This window comes from Gracilinanus agilis, chromosome 4 (genome assembly GCF_016433145.1).
Source record: "Gracilinanus agilis isolate LMUSP501 chromosome 4, AgileGrace, whole genome shotgun sequence".
NCBI lineage: Eukaryota > Metazoa > Chordata > Mammalia > Didelphimorphia > Didelphidae > Gracilinanus > Gracilinanus agilis.
This window is the reverse complement of record NC_058133.1, coordinates 376927742-376948224: the sequence shown is the minus strand read 5'-3', so window position 1 is coordinate 376948224 and position 20483 is coordinate 376927742. Positions and strand designations below refer to the sequence as shown.

The following is a 20483-nucleotide window of genomic DNA, read 5'->3' as shown; positions in this document are numbered from 1 at the left end:
ATTTTATAAGTTTTGCCATTCATCTTAGACATATAATGTTTACAAATCATGATATGAAAAACTGCTGCAAATAATATTCCAAAATGTACTGGTACCACCCATATGTTTCACTACCTCACCAACACACTCAAGAGTTTTATTTGCCTTTCCTTCTCCTCCATACTAGGTTTCATCATCCACAAAATAGGACTGAGAATAATAGCATCTAGTTCACAGTGGTTTTGTGAGAATTAAGTGAGATAATATATGTGACAGATTTTGGTAATCTTAAAACAATAGTATAGAAAGTGAGTAGTCATTATGGAAAAAGAAAGTTCTTTTCAATCCAGAGGGACCAAGAATACTGAAACCAAAGGAAAACATTTTAATGTGAAAAGCAGTATTGGGAGAGTCTTGAGCTAAGTCACTGACTCACAAGGATTAGGAGAGAAGAAAGAGAAAGACCCCAGGAAGAAATCTCTTTCTTCATGCATTTGAAAAACTATCTTGTAGAAAAGGAACTGGTTTTGTTTTGATTAATCCCAAAAGGTAAAATTAAGCAATCAAAAAGTAGCAGTAGCAGGTAAGAAGATAGGAATTTGCTCTAAAGAAAAAATTCTTAAAAACTAGAGCTATCCAAAAGTAAAATGGGCGACCTTAGTAGCTTCTATACTGAAGATCTTTGAGCAAAGAATAGATGAGCACTCTTAGAGTCTGTTCTAGATAGCCACCTGTTTAGGTCCAGACTGGTCTAGGCATCCTCTGAGGTCCTTTCCAACTCTGGGATTCTGAGAACAAGCAATCTTTTGATTTTGGATCTTTTTTATGTACTAGATACACAGGGAGTAAATTGATGAGTAAAATAGAAAGACTACAGAAGAAAATTCTTTTAAAATTCATAAAACATATATTCCATGCCTTCTTATGAGAACTATCATCACAATGATAAAGTGTATTCAATACTTTTTGTAAAACACATTTTTCAAGGCACTATTTCATGATGCATAGCTATCATTTTAATTATATGAAAAATCATATAGTACTATATGAAAAAACATAGTCCCTATCTCACATTAAGAGGAGCATTCTTGATACCTCTTAAAATCTCTGAAAAAATATTTTAATTTTATCTAGTGTTATTGAACCAAATAAATGTAAAGCACTTGAAGAAATATATTCTATATAAATTATCTTCTTAAGCTATTTCCTATTCTATTAAGCTTCTCATAAAACAGATGCTGGATAAATTCTAGGCTGTTTGATTGATCACTTACCCAGTCCATATCATGAAAGATGCTTGCTGTCCAGAACTCTTAATGAAATTAAATGCTGATAAGATGAGTTGGTATGGAGAATCACATAGAAAATCTCCAAAAGGACCAGGATTGGAAGCATTTGCCCCATGGGATGATGAGCATACTTTTGTATGGTCTTCAGTGATGTGGTATGTAGGGTCTAGATGTAAGTCAGTCACATGCCAAAACTGTCCTATGGTTTGAAAGGAAATATTATTGAAATTCTTCTTCCTCTAAGTTTCCATAACACAATATTATAAGAAACTGGAAGCAGTTCCCCACATGACAAAGTAGGAAATTTTGAGTAAATTATGGGCTCCTATGCTCTGCAGTTAAATGCAATCTTTCCATGTGAGTAGGTGAGGAAACAAAAAACTGTTGGAAAAAATGAAGACTCAATGGGACTCAAACTTGAGCCACAACTGATGGGCTCAGAGATAGTGTGAACCTGTAAGATCTAATTTGAATAATGAAACAGATGGAGACACCCTTATGGGAGGATAGTAATATTGCATGTTTCCTTGAAAGATTTAAGACTTTACAATTATTCTCCAGGTATGACTCCAGGTATTTTTTGACATGGCATACTCATATGGCAAGGTAATATGATTTTGTCCAGTGTTATATGCTGAGTATTAATGGTAGAGCCTGGAATGAAATCTTTGTCTCTTAAGTTTTTCATATGAAGCAACACGTAAGATTAACAGAGAATGAATACAATTTTTAAAGCAGCAGCTTTTAGCCTAAATGTAAGAATTTCCATTTAGGATTCTTGGAAGCTACCTAATATTAGGCTGCCCATCTTCTAAGCTTTCCTTCTACTTTACTTATCAAGAAAAACAATTGTAAGGGAGAATAGTCCAATTCTGCTCCAATAGAGCTGCTGAAAACTAATGTAATATACTCATATTAACAAACATCTGATTCCATCCCTGCTTGGGAACTACCCTAAGGGTCAAAGATTTTACACTTAGGGATGTAGTGAGGGTCTCCACTGAGGACTGCTAAATTCAGTTGTATGAAACACAAAAGTTTCAAGTGTATTTGTGTATAATGTGCACATGCCAACAGGACAGTTAGACACTTGTAAAAATATATTTTTATTACTGTTACTCTAAACACTCATTTCCAGATCTTAGCAAGGATTTGGCACATAACAAATGTAAAAAATATATATTTATTGGCTTGACTTCTTAGTTTGTCACTGTCACTGATCTATATCCAGCTAGGAAGCTGGCACACAGTGAACAGAGATCCTGACCTGGAGTCAGGAAAACCAGAGTTTAAATTAAGCCTCAGATATTTATTAGCTATGTAACCCTAAGCAAGTCACTTAATTTTTCTCAGTTTCCCCATCTGTAAAAAGGAGGTCAATAATAGCACCTACCTGCCAAGATTATTGTGAAGACACAAGATAATATTTGTAAAGTGCTTTGCAAAATTTAAGGCACACTATAAATTTGAGCTATTATTACACCCTTAAAACCATAGAATTTTAGAGCTGAAGTAAACATTAGCAATCACCCTGGGTCAGCACACCTCATTTTACAAATGAGGGGAAAAAAAAAAAAGAAGCCTAGGGAAATTAGCCACATAATCTAGGTCGTAGCAAGATTGAAGTTAGAATCCAAATCTCTGGGCATCTTGTCCAGGCAGTGCCCTTTTAAACCATTACAAAGAAAACAGAATAGCCTGGGTATCTACAGCAAGTGTGAATAAATGAATAAAGTATTTATTTAGTGCTTATTATGTGGAAAGCACTGTACTATACTGAGACCAGGGATACAATTATAAAAAAAAGTAAGAATCTCTGCTCCTCAGATGTGTGTGTGTATATATATATATATATATATATATATATATATAAATATATATAGTATGGGAAACAAGTCATAAAGTTTCAACTTTGAGCCAGATATCTCCAAGGTCTTAGGATAGAGTAGCAAATCAGATATTAATGTCTCTTCTTTAATGTCATTTCTACTTCATAAAAATATGTTTTTGATGTCTAACCATTTGATATGTAACCATTTTGATGTCTAACCAGACTTTGGTCACCAAGAATAATCAGAAACCTTTATTGGTCAATTAATGATCCCCTGCCTACAACTTTGAGAATGTTGATCAAGAAAATTGTATTCTACTCCAAGTCTATAAGACATTGTAACTTTTGTTTTGAGCTGACACAAATTCTACCCAATACACACCTGGAATTTGAAAAAAGCCCAGAATTACCTTGAAGACAGCCCAAACTTGGGTTATAACAATTTATACAAGAGTGGCAGGGGTTGAAGAAGGAACCAATAACTAAACAGAATTTTCAAGTTTCACAATCATTATTTACCAATGCATTACTGAATATAACACCTTATACCAAATATGATTACATAATACATTATAATGTGAATATAGCAACCTTGTTCATGGTTCTGAAATAAAAGTATTTTGAATATATGCTTAAATTCACTCTATTTATTTATTTCCATTTATACCAGAGAGCCCTGTATGACCCCGTCAACTCTGGATTTCATTTTCGTTTTCTGTAAAATGGTCATGTTCAACTAGATGGTCTCTAAAATCTTTTCCAACCATATCACTATGACTATGACTTTCTACTTCTAGAAAACTTTGTAGATTTAATTTTGGCAAATCAAACAATATATGAAATACAATGAGGTTACAACCCATAAGAAGGATGGTATAGGCATTAGCATTCATATTTTATAGACAAGAAAACTATAAAGAAGCAAGTGATTTCCCAAAAATTAGCCCAAGATAAAACCTATACTCTAATCTAGAAACCTAGTCCATGGTTCGTTTTACTGTGTTTATGCTTTATAAAGGATGCTATGCAGAGTACTTTGAGATGGAATTCTAAAATTTCAAACCTGAGAGGAACTTTGGAAACATGTTATCCAATACCCTCATTTTACAAAAAAAGGAAACTGAAGCCTAAAAGGATTAAATGATCTGACAAATTCACATAACAAATTAGTGGTAGAGCAATTGTTTGCCAACTGGGGCAGTTTCTAGATTAGTTTTCTGTTATTTTATCTATTTCCTCTGTGTGTGTGTGTGTGTGTGTGTGTGTGTGTGTGTGTGTGTGTGTGTGTGTGTGTACAGCTTATTTAAACAGGTAGACATCGCAACTTCACATCATCATGTGATTTTAATCTGGGATTGATTTTAAAATTTTCTCCAATAAGTCAATGATTTTGAAGTGATTCCCACAAGCAATAAATAGACATTACCTGCCTGTTAGGAAACAAGTAATTTCATTTGTGAAGTCATTCAGTATTTATCATTTCCGGTGCCCCAAATGAAATTTAATAAATACAAAGTGCAAACCTTGACATGCTATAAATTCTTACTATTATTTTGACTTTTTTAAAAGAAACTTCATGTTTTTTTCTAGAGGAAATAGAGAACCATTGAAGCTTCTAAATCTGGATAGTGATATAGTTGGCCCTGCATTTTTAGAGTATCAATTTGGCAGCTATACGTACAGAGGTAGAGAGAGCAGTTTAGAGAAATGAGACAATGGAAGGAAAATTAACTGAATAGCCCAATGACACACAAGGAAGGCCTCAATTAGAGTGGTGGCTGGGTAAATGGAAGGATAAGGAGACATGAAAATGTTACAGAATTAGAGAGAAATCAGGAGAGAATAAAGCTAGAGGTTTGAGATAGAGAAAGAAAGAGAAAGCTATCTTTAAGTCACCTGCTTAGACAGAGTAACTAATATCACAGACTTCAAAATGTTGAAAGTATAGAAAGAAGAGGGTTTATGATGGAGCCTCAGGTACATCCCACAGGTAGGAGTATGTATAAAGATATAGCAAAGGAGTTTGAAAAGTGGTTAGGCACATAAGAGAAAAACTAAGAACAATGACATGAACATTCAGATAGGTTAAAGTATATCCGGAGAGGAGGGCAGCTGGGTGGCTCAGTGGATTGAGAGCCAGACCTAGAGATGGGAGGTCCTGGGTTCAAATTTGACCTCATACACTTCCTAACTATGTGACCCTGAGCAAGTCACTTAACCCTTATTGCCTAGCCCTTACTGCTTTTCTGCCTTAAAACCAAGATACAGTATTGATTCTAAGACAGAAGGTAAGGGTTTAAGAAAAAAGTATATCTGAAGAGAATGATCAACAGTATCAAATGCAGCAGAGGACAAGCAGATATGGACTAAAGACTTTCAGAATCAGCAATTAGGAAGCCAGGAGTAAACTTGGAGATCAGTTTCAATTGAGTAATACACTGGAAACCAGATTATAATAATTGAGAAGAGGAAATAATAAATGTAAAATGTCTTAAGAGTTTGACTGTGAAAAGAAGTTATAAAAGATGATCCTTTGAGTGGATGTAGAATCAAGTGAGACTTGTTTTTGTGTTTTTATTTTGTTTTGTTTTAAGGATCAGAGACCTGGCATGCTTTGAAATCAAATCAAGAAATAAGTAGAAGGGTTAGCCTTGGTGAACAGAGGAGTCACCCCTTCATCAGGTACTGGAGCAAAAGAGAGAATGGGGGATGATATCAAAGAGATTGTGAAATAGATAGCACAAGAGAAAACTCACAGAGAATGGAGTCTCTTTTCTCAGTAAAGTATGAAAGGTTCTCTGCAGAGAGTGAAGAGGGAGGAGTGTCATAGGAGGCTAGAAGAGAAAAGAGAAGTTTTGGAAGCATCTCTGTGGGAAATGGAATACAGATTGTATTAAGGAACAAGGAAAGAATACATTAGGGGAGGAGAAAAAGGATTGCCATGCATCAGTGAGCACACAACTGAGATTAGACAATGTCAATTTGTAGTAGATCTGGCCAGCAAGATTTTGATAACTTCCTCCAGCTTCTTTTAGCAGTCAAAATATGAACAAAGGAGGCTGATGAAGGTAATTCAGGGCTGGAGATAGGCATAGAATGCCTGGTAATAGGAAAAAGATACAAGGGATTCAACAACGGATGAAAAGTGTAAAACTGTGCTGGTTAAAGCTAAAATTAAGAAGGGGTAGGAAGAAAGTTTTGGGCAAATACAAAATTTAGGTAATACACCAGACTTATTCTAATAGAAATATATTACATGCTTTTGTAATTCAAAACAATGTCTGATAACATGAAAAGTAGTACAGCAAAGAAGAGGTGGGATATAGTCACTAAGGGCTATTGAGATTAAATAAGGAATGCTTCAGGAAGGACATCAAATCAGGCTTTAAAAGATTTACAGTACAGTAAATTAGCAAAGTCTGCCTAAGAAAAGGGAGAGACAAAAAGTGGGAAGTGATGGAGAAAAGCTAAAGGGAGGAAACTGGAAAAGGCAGATTAAGAAGATGGAAGGGAGAGGCTCCAAAGAGGAATTCCTCCTATTAGTTTACCAATTCATATTAAGAGCTGCTTTGTAATTGAGAAGAGTTGCCTTGGGCACTAGTTCTTAAGAATGACTGGTCCAAGATCAGTCAACAAGTAATTTAAGTTGGTCCAGGGCTAAGTGCAGATCATACATTTAATATTTATCAGAGCCAGACTTTGCATACAGGTCTCCTTGGCTCCAAGGCTCCCTCTTCACCACTCTTTACACTCCTATGCCATCCTTTGAAGTGTTTGGAAAGATTTAATATAAAATAATGCTACCCAAGATTATTTCAGCAGGCAAAAGTAGACCAGCAAATATTTTTATTTGATTACATGGCCCCTCTCTGAGACTTTCCCTGCTAACGATCTCAAGTTTAGAAGTATTATGATCACAAAGAAAACATACTGACTCTAGAGTCAGGAGACTTGGGTTCAAATCCTGAAACTGAAATTAAATTTTGGGAACAGTACTGGATTTCAAGTCAACTTGAGTTTAAATCCTGGGTGACAGGACAATATCTCCCTGTCAGTTTCCTCATCTATAAAATTAAGGAGTTAGGCTGGAAGACTTCAGATGACTTCCAGTTCTAATTTATGATGCTATAAATCCTGACCAACAATACTTATTCATTCTTCTGACTATGGACAAGCATAACTCTAATTCTGCTCAAGAAAGCTTAAGCAACTTCTCATTACCTTTTGGAAAAAGCTCAAATTCCTATTTGACCCTTCACAATCTTGCCCTAGTCTCCTTTTCTATACTTAATTGAATGTTGCTTCCCCTCATAAACTGGTGGCTTGCTAGCCAAACTGGTTTTCTTGCTATTCATTACACAGGATATGCCAATTCCTATCCTAGTACCCTTAGCACAAGCTGTGTCTGTAGTTAAATGTCTCAAACCAGTTTTGAACTCAGGAAGATGAGTCTTACTCCAAGTCCAGCACTCTATCCACTGAGCCACCTAACTGCCCCTAACACAATAATAAAATCTTCAATTGCTGCATTAGCACTTTAGGTTTTCAAACACTTTGCTAGATGAAAACATATGATTTATCATTTGTTTATTTGGGTATATGATTTGGTTTTAAAAGATTACACTTACAAAAATTAATAATATGGAAATATGTTTTGAGAGCGAATATATGCATAATCCAGTGGAATTGCTTGTCAGCTCTGGGAGGAGGGAGTGAAGAGGGGAGGGAGAGAACGTGAATCATGTAACCTTGGAAAACTTATGTGTAAATTTGTTACTGGTATAAAATGAAGATAAAAACAAACACTTTGCTACTATACTTCCCCTTTTGCCCTTCACCTCCAGGTCTCTAGTGTAAGGATGGGATTATTATTACAGTTTTGGCAGAGGCTCTCATAATTTTTATACTAAGTAAACTTTCTTTCCTTTCCCCAAGAGAAAATGTTGACCTGGAGCGGAGTTCATTAGAGGCCAAGGTTTAACTAGCTTCCTAAAATCAACTTTTATTTAGTTCTTTTATAGCAACTGAGAATTTGTATCTTTAAATTCTAAAGAACAGCATCGTTTCCCGCAACAACGTCTAGAATGGAAGCTTCAGAGGGCAGAGAACTTCACTTATCTGAACTCTGTTCTCCCTTCCCCACCACCCCCGCGACTTGTCACAGTGGGTGACACGGAACAGCAGCTCAGTCAACTTCTATTGCAAAGTGTAGCAACGAAACAAAAGGAGCAGCTCACATCTGGGAAATCATCAGACACTTTCTTGTTATGTCTGTCACTCACAGAAGTTGAGAAACCGACTTCTTTTAACTGCTGAATAGCTGAGTCACAGGAGCTTGGCAGCCAGGCAGAGGTATGTGCCCCAACACTTTATAGGAGAATAATCACTTGCTCAAGAGGCATCAGTGTTTGCTTCAAGGCTAAGTACAGCACACGCTTAAGAGACAGCCACCTTCGTGAAGAAGCCAAGTCCTTCCGGGGAAGTTTCATTTTTGAAAGAACTCCGGGATGCTGGGATTGGGGAAAGTGAAGAAACGCCTAGATCTTTGGGGTTTTTCGACTTAGATAACATAACTAATCTCAACATTCAATTCATCCTTAATGGGACTGAAAGAAGGCAGGCCAGCTCAATGTAAGATCACAGGGAAGGGTGCATTTTCACTAATTTTTTCTCCTTCCCTGCGGAACTGGATGAGTAAGAGGGAGAAAGCTCCCTAAGTTGTTTTCGGAAAAGGTGGGTGGCCACCTCCGATTCTAAGCGCCAAAGGTGACAAAACAGTGGCTGCGCATTTTTAAAGAAAGAAAGAAATGGACTATTGGGTTGTTTGGCGCTCACTTACCAGAAGTAGTTTTGTTTGACTGACAGCTTCACTTGGGCAGCCGCGGTTCCCTCACAGTCTCCCTCCCGGCCCTTACATTAAACAGGCAGACAGACTGGGGGCCCTCTCTTTCTTTCCCCTTCCCCTCTCCTTAGCCTTTCCAATCTGCCTTCTCTCTCCGCCTTCCCCACCATTTCAGCCAAATGAATTCAAGGGAATGCGGAAGGCTCTTTAAAAAATTATCAGAACACTGCAGCACCGGAACTCCCATTCCCTGCAGTTTTCCATAGCCAGCCATTAGGGAGGGATGGCAGAGCACTTACCCACTGCAGGATCTTGAATTCCGGCCACAGGGGCAGAGTCTCCGACTGGGAGAGCAAAGGCAGAGGAGACGTACAAACTACTCAGCAGGCAGCATGCCCAGGAGAACGTACCCTTTAGGTCCATAGCCCAGGCCAGGCACTTTGGAGCCTGCCCAGGAAGCCGCAAAGTATGAGCGTTTAAGCTCGAGCCCTAGGTCAGGCCCTTGGGGGTGGGGTGGGGAAAGGAGGGCGTTTGCTGGAGGCTCTGCGCTAGCCAGTCACAGGTGGCCAGAGCCAGCGATGCTCCCAGCTAAGCAGCTTAGAGCCAGGAGCTACTGTCTGACGCCTTCTGAGTTCAAACCCAAGTTCTCTGCTCTGAGTACTAGTTCTCCATTTGCTAATATCTCAGCCCCACCACTTCTAGGAGTTCGGGCCGTGTGAATCTCTTCATACTTGTTATTGTCGTCTGGGCATACTAGCATTTGATTTCACTATGTGGCGCAAAAACCTATATATCAAGATCTATCCAATCAAACGGCTCTTTTCTATGAATTATTTCAACTTCCTTAAAAAAACTTGCAAATCCCTAGAACATCTGTTGGCCTTTGAAAATTGGCTAAAATATGAGGTTGGAATGGAAAGTGTCTTGGATCTTTGCTACTCTATATTTGAGACTCGTAAGGAAATTCATAAGTGGACTTAGTAGGCTTTGTTTTCTTCTAAAAACCCTTTGGGACAAGTTAGCAAGAGGTGTAAATCTCCCATTGTTTAGTATTGAGTATTTAATGATTGTTTCTTGATGAAGATGAAAAGTCCTAAAGGTTATCAGCCCCCACATTTAATTATCAGAATGTGGAAATATTTTAGGAAAGAAAATGCCTTCCTCTTTTCTTATCCACAGAAAATTCTTCGTGTAAGTGCCTTTATTTCTCCTCAAGGGAAACGCCTTTTTTACCATCCTATAATCTAATAGGTGTTGTGACCAGTGAACAGGGCTTTAAATTGGAAAACCAAAGCTACTGAGTTCTATATTCAAGTCCATCCAGGGACATGCTAAAACCAATTTCTTTTTTTACTCTAGAGTAAAATGGTACTTGGAAACTCGACTCACAAAGGAAGCTTTGAAGTTAAAAGTATGGGAGGGAACTAGCTGAGCAATGAAGCCCCTTAGGAGAAAGAAAAGAAATAATTGACAACTTTCAGAACAAAATAGAGAATATAGATTGACAACTGGGATTCTAATACAAACATTAAACAAATGGAGGAGAAAAAGTGAGTTGGGAAAGATGTCTTTTGAACCATCACTAATGTCGCCTACAAAGAAGTTAGAAATATTATTCCTTGTGAAATTTATCAGTTTGTTACTGTGTGAAATAGCTAAACCAACATAATACTGCCTAAAATCTGTGAAACATGGTATGTGTAAAATGAATACTCATCCATAAAAGGCATAATTAAAATAGTATAGAATATTCTGTGACTTCTTTCCTACCTATTTCTTTCATACTAACCTGGTATACATATTTATAAATTGTTTGCAGATCTATATTTCTCCCAATAAGGGCCGGAGGGTCAGTGGCTATATTGTTGGTGAGAACAGATAGGAGAGGGTCTTCTGCTTTCAACTGTGATGGGACATGAACTGCTCTGTGTTACACACATTTTTTAACATAGTCTTTACCTTTTAGACCTTGGTATTTCAGAAATCACTCATAGGTTAAATTGCCTTTGATATTTGGAGTTTGACACTGCTGGTCTTTATAGTAAATACCTATATCAGTAACATGCAAAAAATTAACCTCTCAAAGGTGCTATTATGGTACAGTAGAAAGGTCAGTAAAGACTTTCCCTACCTTTGCCCAATTTGTTGACTTTGCAACATCCTCTCTGAGAATCAAGTTTTCTCATGTCTAAAATGGGGGTAATAATACACAGGAATGCTATGAAATAGTGCTTCGTAAATTAAGGGCTACATAAATGTGCTCTTCTGTTTCTATGTAACCATGGTATGATTTGAGGGAAAAAGTACTTGGAGAGAGGGAAGATTGCCATTATAAGCTATTTTACTTTTAAATCCTACCAATGCTACCCTTTCTAGTTTAGCTTAGCTTTTCTTTCCATCTCATTTAGCAGTCCCCCATCAGGAAAAAGGAAAGTTTTCATCCTTCATTCCATGACACAAGGAAATCCATTGTCATGGAAATGACTGCTAGTATTATAAAATCACACTCCATTTCAAGAAACCCAAGTACCAACTTTGCTTGTCTGGAAATGGAGAAGATGGGAAACAAATATTATACTTAAGCACATCATAAGACAGATCTGAATTGATTATCCTTCAGGCAGGGTTTAAAATAACAGCTGTCAGGACATGATGTGGCAAACATTATGTCATTGATCCATTTCAGGCCTTATGACAGAGTGCTGACACAGTATTTGGAGAGCTATAAGGATTTCTTAGTCAGACCAGTCTCTATCTTATCAGCTAGTCAACTGATTGTATGTGTAGTTATTTTCATTCATTGGTTAATTCTAAACCTCCTGGATTTTAAACTTATCTCCCTAGACATCATCATCACTAATTCAGCAACCTACAAAGATTATCTGCGATATTTTGAAATAAAAGTTTTCAAATTTTTTTAATGTATAATTCAAATGGATTTAGAGCACCTATGTTCATTGAAATGGAAATGTATCTTTCCCAGAAAATGAATGTTTTACTCTTATTTTTCTTTTCACATAGAAAGAGTTCCCTAAGAAATCAAGAGAATATTAAATGAAAATCCTGTATTTTTGCTCTAGAAATTAACCCAGACAAAGTGTTAATTCTTTCAAGAGGCTATTTTACTGGTTTCTTAACATAGGATCTGTGAACTTCTGGGGTTTTTAAAATATGTTTTGATATTTTATTTCAGTAGAATTGGTTCCTCCTGTAATACTATGTATTTTATTTTATGCACTTAAAAATATTATTTTGAGATGGTATCCATAGGTTTTACCAGATTGCCAAAGCAATCCATGACACAAAAAAAAAGTTTTTTAGATTTAAATCTCAACTGACAGGTTTCCTCTCCATTCAAGTATAATTTTGTACAATATTCTTAAACAATAAAACGTGAAAAATCTTATTTTGCTTATTGAGACTAGTTTTAACCCAGGATCTCATGGAATCCAAGATAGCAGGTATATCTTGACCCTTGTATAAGTGGGTCTAATTTTCAAAAGTTCCTCATTTTATTCTCATCTATAATTTGGCATTGACTCTAAGGATAGTGTTACAACAAGGCTTCAGTGTACTTACTTGGGTATTTTTTTTTTTTTTGGCATTCTGTTCAAAGAGACTCTAAGAACTATAAGCCTTCATAAAAGACTAATTTGTTATAAGCTTCCCTAATGCCTACCTCCCAGTCAAAGTACTTATATTAATTCACAGAGCTGCACATAGTTCTACCATTCTTATCTTTATTTGACTTAAATTTTCCCCACAAATCATAAAAAATTATTTATTTTCCTTTTGTAAAAAATGTGGTTCCAAGACCGTGCAAAATTTTGTAGGTATTCAATTTACAAGTGGGCTAAATGATATGAGCAACATTTTTAAAAGGCTCATCACCTTCCTGGTCAACATCAGTGGCATTCACATCAGTAGTACAGTGGCATTCTATCAGAGTAACAGAAAAAACCCCAAAACTTGTCCTGAAATGTTCATCTAGACAGGGGACCATCATGATGCTGTTTATGCCTTCTCATAGTGACGAACAGCCACCACATCTCCAAAGGTAAGAGTCTAGAATATTAAAAAGAAAGAAGTGTTTTAATTCAAGAAAAATCATATTAATGATGACTTTTCTAAAATTTTAAATTGTAGCTTAAACTATAGGGAGAGTCTTAAAATTCATATACTTGAAAATTTGCCTGTACAGTTGGAGACTGAGTCTTCCATTTCTTTTTAAGATTTTATATGGCTTTAACTCTTTCACATATATACATATTATAAGTCTCTGTGGACAAAATGAACAGATAAACTTTGGTAAGGGAACCAGGCCAGATCAGAAAACAATTTTATATGTAAATGATCAAAACAATAATAGTTGATATTGAATGTTATCACTAAAAAGAATTTGAGCCAGGACTTACTTGAAACCAGGTCACTTCAGGACAATTCTGTTGCTCTACCTTTTATCATATTGCTTGTCTAACTAAGGGAACCTGAAGTGGCCTAAACTTTGGGCCTGATGTACCTAATGATTTTTAAGCTATCTGCTGGGAAAATAATGGTAGTTCAGGAGCCATTCTTCACATAGGAAAAAAGATCCCAAACTAGAACTCTCTTATAGCAATTTACAAAGCATAATTTCCTAAGTTTGGTATCAATGAATTTTTGGCAGATTTTAAACACAGCCACTCAAAAATTATCTGGACAAAAATGTAGTTTGTGGAATAGCAGGACACAAATCATCAGGTTAATGTACAATCTTTTGTGTGATAGCAAATATGGCTAAAATAGTCCAAATTATTAACCTGTATTTTCTAGCACATGGAATCAGTAAGAAGAAGAAAATGGTGTTTATATATTTTGCCAAACTCAGTTTCTTTAGGATCAATGATTTTGCATGCCGGTACAAATACATGAGACATCATCAGCACAAATTCAGTGAATCATTGTCTTCTGTCAATTTTTCTTTGATTAGTTTTCTCAAAATTTGGTTTATAATTCATTGCTGACTACAGTTAAACCTTTACTTAAAACAGGCATGAGAGGAAATATATACTGGAATCAGATTCAAAAGAGCCATCATTTTACTATCTGAGTCATATTGGGCAAGTCCCAGAATGAGCTCAGAAAGTAAATCACTTTGATTGCCTTGTGTAAAATGGGCCTGATAATATTGCATTGCCTGCCAGTGTTTGTAAAGTGTTTCTTACTTTGCATAGATAGCATCCTGTATATCTAGGCTCAAAAGGAGGGGGTTTGGGAGGCAGATTTCAAATATGTTATCTATCTTTGGTCAATGTTATCTAGGTGCATGCATTCTTAGGTAAGGAAGAAAAGTCTAGTTCCTAGTACACAATATTTTTTTCTTTTCCTTTACCCCTTTCTTTCAGTACCCAGCAATCCAATGAGTTTTTTTTAATTCATTGCAAAATGATGATAGTTCAGAGCCAATTATAAAAACAACACAAACTTTTATGTAATTAACTCTTTTTTGATTCTCTTTTTTAAATTATGTAAAAAAAACTACAAAGAATGAATAAGTTTATTCAAATGTATAAATATCTCCAAAATGTCGTTGTCCAGCATTATAAAATAAGCTGTCCAAAGTATGTGGGTCAAAACAGTATATCTTTTTTTATACATATAAAGCCACTTCTGTTCAACTAGTTGAGGGAATTAAATTTGAAAGTAAGTCTCTTCATTTTTCCAGCATATACTTTTATCTTGTTTATTAATAAAAAATATTGAATGTCAATAGAATATTAACAGAATCAATTGAATATCAGTCAAATACCAATTTAAATTATGTCCAATATTTTAAATATACATGCGAGTGATAAGTTTTTCTTGCTTTTCATTAAGCGTTCCATTGAATATGTAAATTTTAATTTTTATGTAATTCAACTAGCTTAGTATTCTAATTACAAAATGATTACCAATCTCTTTCATATTTTCACACTTCATATGTAGAATTTTATTTCATTTAAGGTTTAGACATTTCTTTCTACCAAAGATCTCTTACTTGCACATTGTAACAATTACTAACAATAGCAAGTTCACTATTCAATATACAACTACACTGACTTTTCATATATTACCCTTTCTCCCGAATTACCCATAACAGTTATGGAAATAAATTCTTTTTACACAAATATGATTTTGCTACTCACATTGCCCATTTTAAACCAAAGAAATTCCACGCAAAATGCTTTATTCTTACTCACCATGACCATTTTGCCATCCTTGATTTCTCTTACAAAGTTTGTCTCTTTGCCATCCCATTTTTGAACATGAACTAGCTTGTCACCATCCAGGCTCACAACAGACTATGAAAAACAAAAACACAAAAGAACAAGACAGCAATAGAAATGGTTAAGGTATCTGGTGTAGTAGAGTACATTAGCCTAAAAGGAAACAAACAGTTTACAACTCCTCTTTAATGGAAGTCTATGTAAATACAACTTGAACTGACTGATGTTTTGGTAAAACCAAATCTGTGGTTGTTGTCACTATTGCTATATTATAAATAAGTATACTAACTGTATTATTAAAGCATGATCACACAACCTCTATACTTAATCATTTGATTAGTGTGCATATTTTATTTCAAAATTCAATTTTTCTCTACTGTAAGCAATATGTGACTCCTTTCACAATATGACAAATAGGATATATATGAGACTATGTGTAGAACTTATATCATATTACCTGCTTTCTTGGGAAAGGAAGGAAAAAGAATGAGACATGGATTTTTGGACATGGCTAATATGAGAATTGTTTCTCTTGTATAAGCATGTTTATTATATATTTATAACAAATGACGTGCATTATTGTTCTGTTATATATTATGTTACATCTAAAAACACATAACTCAAAAAAATTCAATGCCTTCATGTATCAGATATTAAAATCTCATACTAAATCATCCATCTCTGTACCATTTACATCTAAATGAAGCCTTGAAATGAAACAAATTTTATATTATTGTTCATACAATCTTCTCAGAGAGGTTAGGAGGAATGCATCCTTTCTTTTGAGTATACACTTCAGAGTTTGCACTGTTTGAGAAATATGGCTCATGCAGAAAATGAGGAGAAAGAATAGGTTTCCTCAATGGAAAGGGAAAATTTGAACTGGAGATAGAACTCAAAATAGATCATGGACCCAGGAAATTAATCTGATACCCCAAGCACCAGAAGTGGGATGAAAGTCTTCCCATTAAAGAATTATTCCTTTCATTGCTCCCCGCCAGCAAATTGAAATCCTTCATGAAAAGAAATAGGTGGAAAGCTTTTAAACACAGAATTTCAAAGTTGAGAGTTCTGCAAGCATCCTGCTAATACCTTGAAAAGATTGTCATATATATAATATTTTTATATGCACACATGTATATATATGATATTCATAGCCACTAATATACATACATAAGGGGATAATTGTTAAATGGATATAGATCTATCCAACAAGTGGTCATTCAGCCTCTTCTGAAAAATGGAGAAACTTCCACTTCCAAGGCAGCCCATTCTACTTTTGGACAGTTTGAATGCTTAAATTTCCCTCTTTAACAACCTCACCGCCTAGTTATTCCCTTTCTGGGAAGAAGTTGAATTACTTACTTTGCAGTTCCTGTCATCTGGAGTAGTTTCATCAAATTCTTCTCCCAAGTGGAAGCTGATTTCTGTATTCTTGAAGGTGCTCTGGGTCCTGATCACCACTTTGTCCCCTTCTTGACTGATTATCACCGTTGGTTTAGTCACATTTCCCACCTGCCTCGTGGCAAAGCCCACTCCTTCAGCACCAAGGAGAAACAATACTGGTCACTCTCAGATCTCTAAAAGCTACTGGATTTGTAATGAGAGCTTGCACTAACAGACAACTTTCAAAACCTTTACATATTTTTCACGATTCCTTCCCACCTCTTTCCCAAATATCATTTGGAATTCAACACATCCTAAGGCACAACCAGTTATTTAATCATGTAACATGATATTATCTGCCAAAATAACTGAAACTGATGAAAAGAAGATAAAATTAAAACATCTGCAATTTAGCCTAAAGTGGAATACACAAGCCAATGAGAAGAGTCTAGTCTTAGGAAGAGAGAGGGCAGATAATAAAGGTTGTTTTAACATCCCTTCAGTCCTTTAATCATCTGGAAAAAAACAGTCTCCGAATTGGAAACCTGAGGTTTGCCTTTTTCTTTTTTTTAAAGTCTTGCACATATAACAGTTTTTAACAAAGGAATTAGAAACCACACAAACACAAATGCATGCACAGTGATTTTCAGAGTCTTCTTTTACCTACCTAATGCCTTCATGTATTCATCAAAGTTATGGCTGTCGGTCAGCTTCCAGGTAGCACAGAAAGCCTCCACCATTCTTTTATTTTTCCTCCCTCTCTAGCTTGAGACAACTAAGATCTGCTTGCTTTTTCTGGCCCTATGGTTTGGAAAATCTCCCAGCTCTTCAGCTCTGGCTTCTTATTTGAAGAAGAGGCAGGCAAAGAGCAAGTATTAGAGTGGCAATCCCCACCCTTCCTCTGTCCCTCTTTCTAGGAGCCTGGAGATGGGGAGGGGGAATGGAATCGAGGAGCAAGGGGCCCAATCCTCTTTGCGATTGGCTCAGGCCACTAGGTCAGCAGAGTAGGGCAGGCACCACCCACCCTGCACACTGCAGCCCTTATCCCTGATGGGGCTAGTTAGGGGAGGCTTTATTAGGCCTGGGGGAAGGGAAGGAAGGAAAAAAATGAGAGAGGGTCTTTCAGGTTTAGCTTGAAATTTTGGCAATAGTAGCATAAGGCTCTGAAAAGGGAAAAGAAAAACTCACAATAGGACATTCAGATTGATTTCCGCTGAACGTGAAGCTGGTGACAAATGAAAGCCCCATGAAGAAAATTAGAGTAATGGCAAATTTCTTTAAAACAAAGGATATTAAAGACTCTCTCTGTCTGTCCCTCTTCCTCCTCTCCCCCCATATTGGAAAAAAGGACCTTTATCCCCTCCTGGTTTTAATTTTATTTTATCTCATATTATAGATAGGGAGAGAGAGTGTTGTGTGTGTCAAATATGAGATGAAATAAATTAAACAAGGAAGAGATAAAGGGCCTTTTTTCCTATATGTTGAATGTTGCCCTGGCTGAGTATTAATGAGCTAAAGCTATTTTTGGCACCCTTCCAACACAAAGCAAGCAGATTTTAGAGCTATCATTGTCCTTAGCAAGAAAGAGAGAGCTAAATTGCACTAAGAAATCAGCCAAGAAAGGATAAGATGAGGGTTCGTTACCAGGAGAAAAAGGAAATAAGAGGTCTGGACAAAGTGTACTAATTTTCCTCCTTTTCCCAGATTATACAGTAAAAACTGTCTAGAAATAGCAGGAAAGGGTATCACAATGATATAAGCATTTCAAACATCGAACCCTTTGATTTGTCCAAGGCTATCAAGCTAAGTCAGCAAAGAGAAGAGAACAGACGTTAAAGATACCCTAGCTATTGCAGGGGTGTCTAACTGCAAGTGTAGCCCTCCCCTTCCAAGCCCTTACTCAAGAAAAGTAGAGCTAAATTGGATGTGTGCTTATAAGAAGTCAAGCTGACTTATGTTAAAACAAATATTTCTAAGACTACTTGAGAATTTTGAGCAGCTATTAGTATTCCCCAGGAAGCTCCAAAATCACCCCGAATGCAGGGGAAAGTATTTATTAAGCCTTTATTGTGTTTGAAGCACTGTGCTAAGAGTGGGAATACAAATACAGAAAAAGAGATAACCCCTCCTCCCAAGGAATTGACTTTCTAATAGGGGGAGTCAACACACATAGCACTGATGAAGAGCTAGAAAAAGGTGAACAGGGAGAGGGAATAGAACCATATGGCAAAGGAATTATGCCTCCTTCCCAGAAGCAATGATATTTATCTGACTATTTCCATCCCAAGGAAAGATGAGAGGTGGAGACCGGGGAGCCAGGGTGCCATAAAAGGAAGATTTTATGGTCAGGTGACTGAGATGAGCCAAAAGTATGAGTTTTCATCAATCAGCAGAGATCCAAGGTGGATCGTGTTATTCAGTGAGTCTCCCAAATCATCAGGATTGGTCCAGCACAGGAATAGACTCTGATTTGTCAGTAGACTAGAACAATTCACTTAAAACAAAACCTAAATCAGGGTACTTAACCTTTCCGTCTAATGGATCCCTTTGGCAGGCTAATGAAGTCTATGAAGTCTTTCTCAGGATTATTTTTTAATGCATAAAATACATAGAATTAGAAAGGAAACCAATAATATAGAAATATTGTTACCAAAATATTTTTAAAAAAAGAACCCTTGACTTCAATCTCCTGAGCAGTTCCAGAAAGCCTGAGGAAAGGGGTTGAACCTTCTATGGTCAAATGTGTGCCCCTTATGATGGCCAGTTTTGTCTCAGTGCATAGTTATTCTACAAGGAGGTCCTTAATAAATGTTTGCTGTTATATAGTCCCAAGGGAATCATGATAAAAAATGTTATCTGCATCCAGAGAAGGAACTGATGGAGTCTGAATCCAGACAAAAACAAAATTTTTTTCACTTTCATGATTTTTTTTGTTCAAGTTTCCTTCCCAAAAGGATTAATGTGGGAAAATGTTTCACGTGATTGTACCTATAAAATCTATATGAAATAACTTACCATCTGGGGGGAGAGGGAGAGAATGCAAGACTCAAAAATCTTTTTAAATGTTGGAAACTGTTTTTCCATGTAACTGGGGGAAAATAAAATAAAACAAAATAAACGAATAAATGCCGTTGCTGTTAATGTTAATGTTACTATCTAAATCTCTTCATAAAATTCGCATCTATAATACATATGTAATGCACGTATGTAATCATTTTAGTAACTGCCTGTTTCATGATCTTGACGTCTGCTTCTGACATCTGACTTCATCCTCACATGCCTATGATGCTTTTGCTCAAAACTAACTTTCTCAGATTGTTCCAGTGAAATTAGTTTGTCCGGCATTCATTCTCTCATTTGCTAAACATGTATTAAGGTTCTATTTTGTGACACTTAACTTCCCTGGACCCCACTCCTCATCTGTAAGATAAAAGGGGTTGAGCTAGATGCCCTCTAAGCCCCTTATAGCTCTATCTTAGTGTTCTTTAATCAGCATATGAATTTGTTTTGCTTGACTATACATGTCTGTAAATAAAATAAAAGTGAATTTGAAAATAAAAAAGTAAAAAATCTTGTTTCTTTACATAAGGAAATGCCAAAAAACATATTGCAGTGCATGAAACTATGCTCTGAAATGTACTAATAGAGTTTCTCCTGCCATTCTACCAATAGTTGCCCCTCTCAAGTATTTCATATTACAAGCATTGTGACTTTGGGCAAATTATTTAACCTCTCTGCCTCTGTATCCTCATCTATGAAATAAAGAGAACAGTAGCAACTACCTCACAGAGCTGTTAGGAGCAAGGAAAATATCTTCTATTCATCTTGCCTGGAAGGACATCATAACAATATCAAAGGCCTTTGAAATCCAGATATATTATATCTACTGAAAGACATTGAATACTGTCTTT

The 20483-nt window shown here is 36.1% G+C and overlaps 2 protein-coding genes across 2 annotated transcripts in view; both read right to left on the bottom strand.

Annotated features, from left to right (window-relative positions):
- Nucleotides 1–9364, bottom strand: part of SMPDL3A (sphingomyelin phosphodiesterase acid like 3A) — a 34998-nt gene extending 25634 nt beyond the window's left edge. Inside the window, exons 1-2 of the mRNA XM_044676891.1 lie at nucleotides 9241–9364; nucleotides 1254–1467 (exon numbers count right to left, since the gene is read on the bottom strand). Coding sequence (XP_044532826.1) covers nucleotides 1254–1467; nucleotides 9241–9364 — 338 coding nt within the window. The remainder of the gene's footprint in view (nucleotides 1–1253; nucleotides 1468–9240) is intronic.
- Nucleotides 9365–12935: 3571 nt separating this feature from the next.
- FABP7 (fatty acid binding protein 7) lies at nucleotides 12936–17312 on the bottom strand. Its single transcript, XM_044674526.1, has 4 exons — nucleotides 17240–17312; nucleotides 16552–16724; nucleotides 15160–15261; nucleotides 12936–13006 (listed from the first exon to the last, which is right to left on the bottom strand). The coding sequence occupies exons 1-4, from the start codon at nucleotides 17310–17312 to the stop codon at nucleotides 12956–12958; spliced, it is 399 nt and encodes a 132-aa protein (XP_044530461.1). The 3' UTR covers nucleotides 12936–12955.
- Nucleotides 17313–20483: the final 3171 nt, after the last annotated feature.

Coding starts and splice junctions, on each gene's coding strand:
- FABP7 (XM_044674526.1), bottom strand. CDS start 17,312: ATGGTGGAGGCTTTCTGTGCTACCTGGAAGCTGACCGACAGCCATAAC. Junction 16,725..17,239: donor TGAATACATGAAGGCATTAG/GTAGGTAAAAGA, acceptor TTGGTGCTGAAG/GAGTGGGCTTTGCCACGAGG. Junction 13,007..15,159: donor AGGATGGCAAAATGGTCATG/GTGAGTAAGAAT, acceptor TTAATATTCTAG/ACTCTTACCTTTGGAGATGT.